The 12362-nt window shown below is 37.8% G+C and overlaps 1 protein-coding gene across 1 annotated transcript in view; it reads left to right on the top strand.

The window, feature by feature from the left end:
• fat2 (FAT atypical cadherin 2) overlaps positions 1–12362 on the top strand; it is a 147111-nt gene that overhangs the window by 119791 nt on the left and 14958 nt on the right. The window contains exons 23-26 of the mRNA XM_084719817.1: positions 667–1120; positions 5988–6141; positions 11800–11899; positions 12065–12213. Of these exons, the coding sequence (XP_084575943.1) occupies positions 667–1120; positions 5988–6141; positions 11800–11899; positions 12065–12213 (857 nt within the window). The remainder of the gene's footprint in view (positions 1–666; positions 1121–5987; positions 6142–11799; positions 11900–12064; positions 12214–12362) is intronic.

The raw sequence follows: 12362 nt of genomic DNA, 5'->3' as shown, positions 1-12362 counted from the left end.
TAAAGAGAGCATAGATCACAGCTTCAGTTCCCCAGCAGAAAAGGCTGTCTGACAGCAAAGTAAAGCAACAAAAAAGACCTAAATCTAGCTCATCTAGATTTTTTTCAATCTACACCTCTAATAAATGTTTGAGATACCACGTTATGGTAAAAGTATCAAAATACATGTAGAAAAAGTCAGATAAAAAGTTAATTATCAAAGTAATGAATCAGACTTGCTCATGTGTGGTGGTGCAACATCACATGGTTTAGCATTAGATTATTTTATAAAACATTTGAGTGTATTATCTCAGCATTTCTGCCTTTATCACTAAATGACAATTCGTTTTAGATAACAAAAAAAATTATATTTTATTTAGAAAGAAAAATATTACATCTATCATTATCAGCAGTGAATGAGCAGAAGCTTTTTTTTCTATTTTTTCACAGAAAATTGTTAATTTTAGCTCAGCCTCACTACCTGAACCATAAAATGACACAAGCATGTTTTTAGAAAATAATTTGACCCTTATTAGACTTATTTTATTGTATCAATTTACCTAATTATGTCCGAACCACAACTTTAATGTGATGAGAGCTTCTTCTTGTGAATGTAAAGTTTTGGGTCTTGTAGCTCTGAAGAGTCTTATGAACATTTTGCTAACTGAAGCTATTTTTCCCTCCTTAGCTGACTGATGGCGAGCTGCGGTTCAGGTACAGCTGTGGAAACACCTCCCCTGCTTCCTTACTGATCAGATCCGATCCAGTGTCAGACGGCCAGTGGCACAGCGTCCTGCTGGAAGTCAACTCCACTGCCCTGAAACTGACCCTGGACCAGCAGCATCCAGCTGCCACCACCCTGACCGAGCCGTGCCGGATGATGCGTTCACATGGTGCTTTTCTGTTCGCTTCTGTGACTCACGGGTCTACGCTGGACATCCACTGGCACCCTCATAACTTCATCGGCTGCCTGGAAGGCCTGGAGCTGAATGGGGAGCCAATCAGAGTGGGTGACACAGCAGAGTGGGCGGGGATGGGCAGCAGAAGAGTCTTCGGGGTGTACCATTGCTGCAACAGGGCAGGAGCCTGCGATAACAACCCCTGTCAGAACGGAGGGGTCTGTGAGGAGGAGGCCAGCGGAGGTGAGTGCACTGAAGAGTTCATTTAACTTAAGATTGAAGCCTTAAAAATTGTTTCAACTTATTTTGAGTTTAACTCAAAAACTTTACCTGCTTCATCACGAATGTGATGAAATTTGGTTGACTGTTGCCTGGCAACATGAGCAAATAACCCCACAACTATCTGCTGTATTTCAGTCAAATGTTAAATTCTGATTGGTGCACCTACATCACCTATTCCCAACTGAGTCCTGCCCACTTCAGACCAGAGGAGATCAAACAGAAACACAAATAGCAAGCATGTGTCATGTGAAAAAAATCCAAATCTGCACCAACTTTGTTCATGTAAGAGCACATTGTTCATAGGAAGTTGATAGCTAATTGGACCTTTAACTTACTTCATATATCACTTTAAAAACAAAACAGATTTGTATGAAAGCTTTACACCAGAGGAAAACAGATGCACACAAAAGTATGCAGTGTTGGCTTCCAGCCCACCTACTCTGAACATTACACATACTGATTTAGGTAACAGCAAATCCTTTTACACCTCTTGTACAAGACTTTTCCTCTGTTCATAAAAAGAAAATATTAAGTTTCATGTACACACTTAACAGAGTGTAGAACAGCCTCTTTAATTAGATTTTAAAAATATGAACTCATATCTCAACTGATGTTAATTTAGTGCATCTCAGAAACATTTGGTAACATAATGGTTACATTAAGGCTGCCATTAAATAAATTATGGACAAATTAAACACCCTTGTTTGCACAGCCAGTTTGATCTTCAAAAACAAGATGTTGTATCGGAGGTATCGATACTTTGGGCTCGATCTGCCTAACCTTACTTTCCAGGGCCAGAGATTCTCAGGTAGAACCCTGCAGATCAGTCAGGTTCTTATTATTATAGAAGGAAGGAGTACAACATACTGCATTTTCCTAGCATCAAATATTTCCCAAAGTTCATGAAGCGGCAGTACTGTCATTCAGAGACAAACCACAACTTTGCCTTGAAAGATTTGATTGGGATGAAATACTTATCTGACCCATGGCCCTTTATGTGACTGTTTGCTTTATTATCATTTAGGTTATCACTAATGGGACAAATGCATCAGTTCTTGGCAAAACATAAAAGATGAAAAAAAACCTGGTGTCATGGAGGATGGCAGCGTCCTTTTTTCTTTTTTTTTCTTTTTTTTTGCCTTGCCTTATTCTTTACTTAGAATAGCAGCTGATAACACACACTGCAATTTTACAGATAGAAAAACAGCTTTAAAGTAATATTATTGTCATGAGTTTATGAGACTGTGTGAGGGCAATATGTTCTTCCTCTTTTTCTAGGAAGGTGGATATGAATCCTAACATAAAGCTATGAAGAAGATATAGATCTTTGTGCTTTAGAAGAACAGTGTAAACAAACCAACCAACCTGTAGCTGTTATCAAAAACCTGACACATGTTGGTTTTTCTTCACTGTGGCTTTACCTGTTAGGTCACTGAGCTACAGAATTTTGTACAATAAGAAAATGTCTGCTGGGTCCCCCAGTGGACACAGGACAGAAGGTCACAGGCAGGTATTACTTTTCTCAGGACTGTATTCATCATATCACATCAAATCACATTTCAGTTATGCTTCAGGCACAGATTCTCAGGTGCAGTGCTGAACAACAAGTAAACATTATTTCCCAAAAGATCCTTCCAGGTCAGGCTAATGTAATCAGACAGGCGGCAAAAACAATGAGGGCTGTGGATGTTTTTTTGTTTTTACTCCAGAATATGAAGTTGTTCCCCTGCTGTTTTACTGAGGCTTCAGTTTTGTTTACTTTCTGAGTAAAACAGGATGTGAAGTGGTTGAGGAAGACATCAACAAATGAAATGAACACCACACTGGTAAAGAACCTCAAACCCCAGACGAAATCAGCTGTCTGTAAACCTCAAACCAAAACTGGTCACAGCACTAACTTGGAAGGGGTCAAAGGTTATCAAACTGGAGCAAGTGAAGTGGATAGAAGACCGAGGTTACATCCTAAGTCTCTGCTTTAGAATCAGAAATACTTCATTAAGTCCCAGAGGGAAATTAGAGAAGCTCCCATTCAAGAATAGAAAAATGTATTAGTATATAGAAATAAGACAATAGAAAATAAGAAATATGTAAAAATATTTACATTCTTCTACAATATATAGCAGAGACAGAACAGAGCAATAATGTAACAAAATATATACAAATAAGAATTAGGAAAATAAAAATATTCTCAGTATATCACAGCAAAAAATGTAGGAATAAATAAAAATAATGAAATAAATGTAAGAATTATGTACAAAATGTACATTAAGCTACAATATATGATGATGTAAATAACAATACTGTGTGTATTGCCTTGTTGAGTTATTGTACAGAATACTAGACAGTATTGCACAGTTGAATTATTGCATAAATTATGGATCCATGTTTCCCTCACTTGTGTCTTTTCCTTGCGTCTTCAGACCAAAACACACTAAAGGGGCCTGACACTCACATTTTGAAGTACACCCATTGTTCTAAATGGCAGAACACACTGAAAGCATCTTGATGCGTGTCAAACTGCCTGTATGTTCGCACTGCGAACTTGTTTCAATTTTGGAGCATCAAATGAGGACCAGAGCTGTCTTCTGCAGCTATAGTGTGTTTGGGGGAATGAAATGGAATAAAAAAGGCGCAGATGCGAGTGTATTGTGATGTTATTCTGTACTGCATTATTCTTGTTACTTGTCATCCTATAATTATCTTTGTTTGTTTGTTTGTTTGTGTTGAGTGCTCCAGAAGCCAATTACTAGACCATTAAGTTTGAGAATAATCCATACATACAGTCCCCAAAGATCAAGCATGAACTTGCATGCTCTGAAAATGAAAATAGTTGATCTAAATATTTTGAAACAGTAGTTGTGATCCCCAGCAGGTTACAGGTTAATATTACAGTCATGAGTCATATTAGGAGATATACATGTAGGATAAATGTGGAAATCTCCAAGGGATGTGCTCTCATACCCAGTGTCCAACTGACACATCACCCCACCCTTAAAAACAAGGGTGGCCATACTGTATTATCATATCATATTTCATCAATTCCGGGGCTGGTCGTTCGATCTCGGACCCCGCATGTCAAAGTGTCCCTGTGCAAGACACTGAACCACTCATTGGTACAAAGTGTGTGTGTGTATGTGAGTGTAAATGTTAGTATTTTTGGACAAAAGCATCAAGACAAATAAGCAAATAAAGGCAGAAGGTTCCCACAACGTTGGCGCAATATCAGTGATGAAACTGTTAATAACTGGTTTCATTACAAACCACCAGCAAAACACAAGTGTCCATGTAACAGTGCAGAGTGACTCATATCTGCAATGAAACAATAACTTGCTTCTTTAACGTGACAAATACTTTCATCTAGACGATGTGTAATTTCAAAACATCTCTGAGCATCTCTGTGGATGACTTGAACTTTAAAACTTAACATAAAAGTTCCATCTACAGCAGGATCGCAAAATTAGCACATTAGCAACACATCCACGACCTAAATGCTGGTAAATTATGCAAGTGGTGGGAAGATTTGCTTTTGCATTCACCAGCCAACAAACAGTGGTAATTTGAGGAAAAAATGGGGAGTGCTGTACTGGATGAAAAAAATAGTATTGGCACTGCAAAAGGGCCACACAAACAAACACTGTCAGCTTACTGACAGTGAAAGTGTAACGTAATGGATGGAACAATCCGAGGCACTATAATAATAATAATAATAAATTTAAAAAATCCTTTTATTTACCCACTGGTATCCTCCCCACGCTCTCTCCGTGGCTTTTAACATATCTAGTGTACCTAGAGCTGTCGACGGCCTGAGTACACAGGGAAAAAGAAGAAACGGTACAGATGTGGCAGTCGCCTTTAGTGAATCTAAAAAATCTTGTAGCTTGAACTTCAGCTGGAATGCATTTTTTTCTTTCTTTCTTTCTTTGTTCCTTCCTTTCTTCTTTTTCTGCCTGCTCCCTTTCACTGTTTTCTTCTTTTTTTTTGTTCTCTAATAAATAAACTAAGTAAGAATAATGCATATAGCCCCTGCAAAATGAAGGCGCTCATAATGAGTCATTCTTATAAAATTAGTAAAAACACAGTGTCAAAGGTAACAATGACATCAATAGGAAAATGTGCGACACTGGAGGAATTATATATTGATAGGAATCTGTCACTCTATGTTTATTGTCAACAGTGGTAATTTATTTAGTGGCTGGTAAAATATGAATATTCAGGAGCCATTCGGCCAGTTAACAAAAAAAAAATAATAATAATAATTTTAAAACTTTAAGGTGTGATTTACTTTTTCTTTCATTAGGTGCTTTCTTGCATTTCCAAAACATTGCTATCAGTTTCCATTTTTGAGAAAGCAGAGCAACACCATGAGAATGAGAGTCAGAAAACAGTTTATATCTTTGTTGCATTGCACTCTGGTCTATTTCCAGCTCCTGTGGGGGTAAATTGGTCTCTTTCCTCCTCTCAATTGGTTTTCTTTTTGTGTGATTGTTGAACTTGAATGCAAAATGGTGGCTTGAGAAAAAAGCTCTTACTCTTACTGACAAAACATGATGTTGATGTTTTCAGTGAAACTATTCCTGTTAACAGAGTCCTTTGTAGCTGCTGTCTGTTTGTGAGCAGTTATCCACAGGAAGAAGAGAAACAACAACAACAGCTGAAGTTTTTTTGGGGTGATTTTTTTCTCTTTAAATATCAAACCCACTCCGGTGTTCTCTGGCTGGATCAGGTTGACCTTTGCCTTGATTATTTACTGCCTGTAGGGGAAACCGACTGTGGCTTTGATCAGTAGCTCTTGTCTCAAACGTCTGGGCATGTTTTATTTACTCTGCAGAGCCGCGCTGCAGGTGTGCAGGACTCTTCCATGGCGCCCGCTGCGAGCTGGCCGACAACCCGTGCGCCTCCCAGCCATGTGCCAGCGGCAGGGTGTGTGTACCCAAGGTTCAAGGTTACATGTGCAACTGTTCACTGGACAACGCTGATGCACGGTAAACACACATACACATGTACACTTTTTATTTCTTTGCTTTCTTGTATTTTTAACATGTTCTTTAATTATATGCTGTATTTCAGTCATTCCCACAAACTGGACACATGAGTCACAGGAGATTTTATTTGGGTCGCCAAATAAATAAAAAGACTATGGAAGAATAGTATCTTAATTATATTCTTATAATTCAGTAGTCTAAAATGTTGTATATTGTTTTGTATATGTTTGTACATGGATCAAGATTAGGGCCTGCAAATAATTTATTGCCAATCAATCTGTATTCACGTTTTATCGATCACTTGTTCATGAAAAATGGTGAAAAATATCGATCTGGCAATAATGTCCCCTAATAATAATTTCCACTAATCGATTAGTTGTTTGGTCTGTAAAATGTCAGAAAACGTTGATCAGTGTCCAAGATGACATCAAATGTCTTGTTTTGTCAACAACTCAAAAAAAAGAGTTGTGTAGTAAAGAAACCAGAAAACATTCACATTTAAGAAGCTGAAATCAGAGAATTCTGACTTTTTTTCTTTAAAAATTACTCAAACTGTTTTTCTGATTTTAAAAACAGCTGCTGTTTGATTTAATAATCAATTAATCGTTGTAGCTCTAGTGACGATATGATAAGGTGATGGAGAAATGGAAGTGAAAATGGTGATTAAAGCTCAAATTAAATCTTACCAAGATTTGTAAATAAGGTCTGTTGTAGATTAAGTTGTGATGGTATGTCAGTCTTCAAAAGTGGATCCCTGGGAAAATCCTGCTGTAGTTTATCTATTGTTGAACATGTGTGCTGTGAGCTGATGATGCTCTAACACAGGCCCACTCCATTACTTTTTTAGAAGGCCAGATCAGAAAAAAAAGGAATTTGAATGTGTAAAACAATGTCTCTTTATTAGTTTGTTCACTGTTTGAGAAGAAAGATTAAGTATAAAAGTACAGGAAATAACAATGCAACTTCCTGATAACAGAGTAGAAGTGGCTTGTTATTTTAATAAACACAAAGTTGAGAGTTCTTTTTTTCATTTATTAAAACTCTCCTACATTTTCTCAGCTTAAAGAGCTGATAATCATGATATTCAAATAAACACTGTAAACACCCATACACTTAAAATAAAATCATAACAATATACTTTTTATTTCCCTATTTATAAATGATCAAAGGACAGGACTTGGCCTGAGGTCCACTCATTGAATAAGGTCACTCTAAAACATTAGTTTGGTTTCACTGTAAGGGTGTAGTGTCCAATATTCTATATTAAAGACATGTTTACAAAACATTTTTTTTAAATTCTGAGGAAAATCCTGACTTGAATGTCTTCAAAATGCCCAACAATGTTCAAAATATTTCTTGAAAGCACTGAATTTCAGGGTTCAGCATCTGCAGCATCAGCCATCCTCAGTGCTGAAGTCATTTATTATTGGTCAACAAATACTAGTTTAATAACTGCTTAAACTTGAAGTCACTGATGAACTAAAAATGCCATATTTGCTGATTGATCTACAGTAACATCAGTGTAAATGTCACAATGGCCTCTTGTAGCGGGTCATTTGTATTATACAGGTTTTCTTAAAAGGGAAATTATAGTTTATAGGCCAACAAATTGGGTTTTTCCTCTGGCTCTTATCCATGATTTCAATTTCTAATAACATGGTACAGTGCCACTTAAAGCTGCTGGGGCATTGTTTCCACTCCATTTCTTTATGTCACACTTAATGCTGACTTGAAATGATGGCAGCATGCAGCACTTAACAAAATACCCCATGTACCACCAGCATCAATGAGAACAATACAGACTGATTAAACACATATTTCACACGGCATGTAGTGGCTGACTCCAGATTGAAAAGGTTTAATGCCGTCTCTGCCAACACTTGAAAGAGGAAAAGTTTGTCACAACATCTTTGCTGACAGCGGATCTACAGAGGAGAGCAGCAGCACCAGTGTGTATACAGGATGCATGCAGGCATGTAGAGATGGGAATTGACAAGATTTTATTGATACCAACGCCATTATCAATTCTGCTTATTGGTCCGATTCTTCATCAATTACTGGATTGATTCCTGATTAGTCTTAGTCTCTGTCTGTGACTCATCATATAAAATGGATGAAATGTGAGAATATTTGCACAGAATTTGTTTTCATTTAAGTTTTCTTAGTTAAAGAAGAAATCTGGTAAACTTACCTGAGTGAATGTTGAAATTACAACATAGAACCTTTACCCTCTGTAGCAGCTGTCTCTGCTGAGAAACAGTAGTTTCTCCGCCATGCACCCCTCCTGTTTTAAGTTTCCAGGAGGACGTCATTGTTTAGTGATGCGCAACTGTCAGAAAAACATGCTGACATTGATAAATACAGATGGATCTGGCAATTTGAAACTGGTTCTCAATCTCTGATTCCTGGGCAGCACTTCTCCCTCCTGTGTGTCACTATCATGACACAAGTTGAAAACAAACAGTTTTAACAAATTTATTCGAAAGAAAACTTAACATTGACTGGTGCAGTTGTTACTCAAACTGTCTTTTGTTCACATTCATCACAGTTTACATTGTTTACACTGTCATTTTTACCTTTACGTAAAAGCAGATAAATATGGATAGACTTAATAAACTGATCGTCTGATGCTCGTGTGTTTTGAACTTTTGTGATATATTTTTATCCCTCTGCGTCAGCGATAGCCATGGCCAGAGTCATTATGTTTTTGGGTTGTCCATCCCAATCCTGTGAATGTGATAGCTCAAGAACTCCCAGAGGGAATTTCTTCAAAATTTTGGATTTCGGAAGGTCAAGGTTCTGTGACCTCGCTAAGCAGATTTTTGGTCATAACTCAAGAATTCGTATGCTAATTATGACAAGATTTCACACAAATGTCCAGTAGGACACAATGATGAGGTGATGACATTTTATATCCAAAAGGTCAAAGGTCAACTTCATTGTGACATCATGATGTTCAGCAGTCTATCAGTCCTCTGTTCTCTTCTGTAAAAATCGTCTCTCAATGAAGACAGCATTTTTCTCACTGGAAATTATTCACTGGAATCATACATGTCAATATAGTGAGACCTCCCATTTCATCAAAATGCACTTTTATTAAATTCTTTTAAAGCCTTCACTACAGTTTGGATAGTCATTCTAGTTAACAACATAGCAATTTCCAAAAACTCAGCATTTTTCTTGAGTACAATTATATTATAAATGATGGCTAGAGCAGTTAAAATGAAATTAAAGTTACAATAAAGTGGATTCCCTTTAACAGACTGACTAATTTATCAAATAGGCCTAATTCAAAACAAAAGATTAATAAGTGAATAATTACCTGCAGCTGCAGCTCTCCCAAACGTATTGTGGTTAAATAGATCACGTCACTCACAAAATCATAATTAGGTACACAAAGGTATTATCATGATTCCAACAAGGCCAACCGCACACAGCTCATTATATGCGGCATCACTTGTACTGAAGCACACGCACGCAGTCTATAAAACGGTGCATGGTCTTGAATTTGCATGCGTATGTGATTGAACACAACTCTGTAACACACACTGTTGCGTGCACACAGTCACGCACTGTATTCATCAGCCTACTGCTCGTTGTATTCCACTCACACCTCCAACGGCTCACGAAGAGAACAGTCACGTTCAAATGAAATTACAGCAGCATTTGCATATTCCTCCTTTCATTAAGGCTGCCTGTGGAATAGCATCTCTCCTTGCCGTCTCCCAGCGGCCTGTGTTCCAGGTAGAGTTTTGATTAAGTCAGTGAATGAAAAATGACCACCGGAGGATCGTAATTGCAGAAAGTGGGTGTTTGCTGTGCCACTTCTAAAACACACAGAGATATGTGTTATCACGCTGCGAATGTTTTCTGATGCGTCCTCATAATTATCTTAACATCTGCGTCACATTGTAATCAGTCCGCACGGCCGACAGCAGCACATACAACATCCTCTGTTTGAATGGAGAACGACTGATTCATGTGGACGGCATTTAACCAAAATATCCAATGCAAAGAAAAATACAGACTCAGTTCATCAAAAAACTTTCCAAAACCAAACTCCCAGTGCAAGAAAAAATCCTGAATGTTGTATTTTATTCTGTAACTGCTGGAATATACTTCATGCTGTACAGCGAGGGAATTCAGCACCTGGGAAATGAGTGGGTAAAACTGAACAACAGGCAGTTTTATGTAAAACAAAATGATAGGTTTTGTCAGTACCACAGCAGCAGTGGCACTTAGCAATCAGAGCTCTGCCAGTGGGTCCTCAGGGTTGTGTTTTGTGCCTGGGCCTGGAAGATGGATGCTTTCAGTATCATCAGCCAAATTTAACCTTCACTCCCGGGCCAAGGTGGCATCCTTTGTGCTGCTCTTCACTGTAGCACTCCTGTTCACACTCCATATTCACAGACAGTCCAGCAGCAGTCCACAGCAGGCTGGTCATAAACACTAACTGTTCAGAGAGAAACGGCTCAAGTTTTGACCACAGTTGACAGTTCCATGACCTGCAAAGTCCAAGTGATGAAGTAAAAATGTGAATACATGTCGCTTCTGTCATGGGAAAGGTTTCTAACTTTTCATCCTCAATCATGATTTAATGTCAGATGAAGGATGAGTTTATTTCTGTGTAGCCTGACTAAAATAATCCACTACTTTCAGGCCTTTTAAAGCTGTTTCTAAACTTAGTGAGATGCAGTGAAGAGCTTGGTGAATGACTTCTTCAATGGATTTAATTTATCTGTCATTTGTCAGTATATTCATACTGACCTGTATGAAAAGTGCTTTAGAAATAAAGTTTGACTGATGTTTATTGCTTGGAACTTAACAAGTGTAATAAATTGTTACATGTTAACTGCAAGTATTTTAATTTTTTATTTAATTTATGTCAATATGTAAACTATATGATACTACACTGACAAGCTAACAGGCTGAATGTTACGTACTGTTTGTTAGAATGTTAACATGCTAAAGCTATCAGACTAGCATAATAAATGCTACATCCAAAATGTCAACATTTTCAAGCTATATTATGTGACATTTCCACATAAAAATTGTCTAAAAATGCTAAACCCATTTTATATTTGTTAAATTAAGTGTGCTTTTCCTAAGCTGGTTGAACCCAGAGAAATCTAAAGTTTATTCAAGGTAATACCACTGTTAACATACTAACAGTCCCCTGCTATTGTTCCAACAGCCCATAGCTCAAAAAACTACCCACTATTCCTGCACACATTAACCCTAAAAACTACAGGGAGAGTGTGTATTGGGTGTTTGCTTCCAGGATAACAGGCTGTTGGACAAAAGAGCTTTTGATGGAGACCTGAGCCAAATACCTGAGCCACCAACTTAAAGTGTTGGTAAATGACAACCTGGGAATGAGACTGAACAATATTTTTCTCCAGAATCACTTATAGCCCCTTGTAGCCCACTTGTAGCTCAAAGATCCACTTTTTTTATGTGTGATGAGCATAACAGCCTCAAGAGGCTGCTAACATACTTATTTTAGTCTTTATTAAAGATTACCGGAGCACAAACATTGCCAGGGGGGTAAAGTTATGTTGTCCTGCATCCACCAAAAATCATTGAACTACATGCACACTACAAAATCATTCCTGTCATCACCTAATGTCCTAAATCCATCTTCCTTTATTCTTACAGGTGTCACAATCAGATAGAAGTCTGTTCACCCAACCCGTGTGCTGAAGGCTTTGACTGTAAAGTCACTGATGGCTCCATCCACTGTGACCCGCTGCCTCTGGTGAGTCACAACAGCATATATTGATTTTATTTACTGTTGTTTTGCAGTTCTTGAAAGTAGCACAGAATTTGTAGTTTTTGAGATAACTGTTGAGGGAATTGCCACTTAACATCGAAAAGTAAATTATACTTAATCCATCATCCATTTTTCCTGTCTGTCTATCAGGTATCTTCATCGGTTGGCTATATGGAAATCATAGAGATTGGTGCCAGTGTGTTTGGATTACTCTGCTTGGTTGCCATCTTTGTTTGTATAAGGAAACGCTATGTTCAGCAGAAGAAGAAGAAGCCTGTCTGTGTCCAGGACTCTAATGGGTAAGAGCAGATTTGTGTCTAAAATGAAGTTCAAAGACAAAGTTACACTGATGAAGAGCATTAAAACAACTTATCACAACTCTTTTCCAACAGCAGAAAGAACAAAATTCATCCTGCAGCTCCTCCGACTTTCTGCATTGTGTAGTTAT

The sequence above is a fragment of the Lutjanus erythropterus genome, chromosome 5, assembly GCF_056507025.1.
Source record: "Lutjanus erythropterus isolate fLutEry1 chromosome 5, fLutEry1.hap2, whole genome shotgun sequence".
NCBI classification, from domain to species: domain Eukaryota; kingdom Metazoa; phylum Chordata; class Actinopteri; order Lutjaniformes; family Lutjanidae; genus Lutjanus; species Lutjanus erythropterus.
Note: the sequence above shows the minus strand (reverse complement) of the source record. Positions and strands in the feature narration are given on the sequence as shown.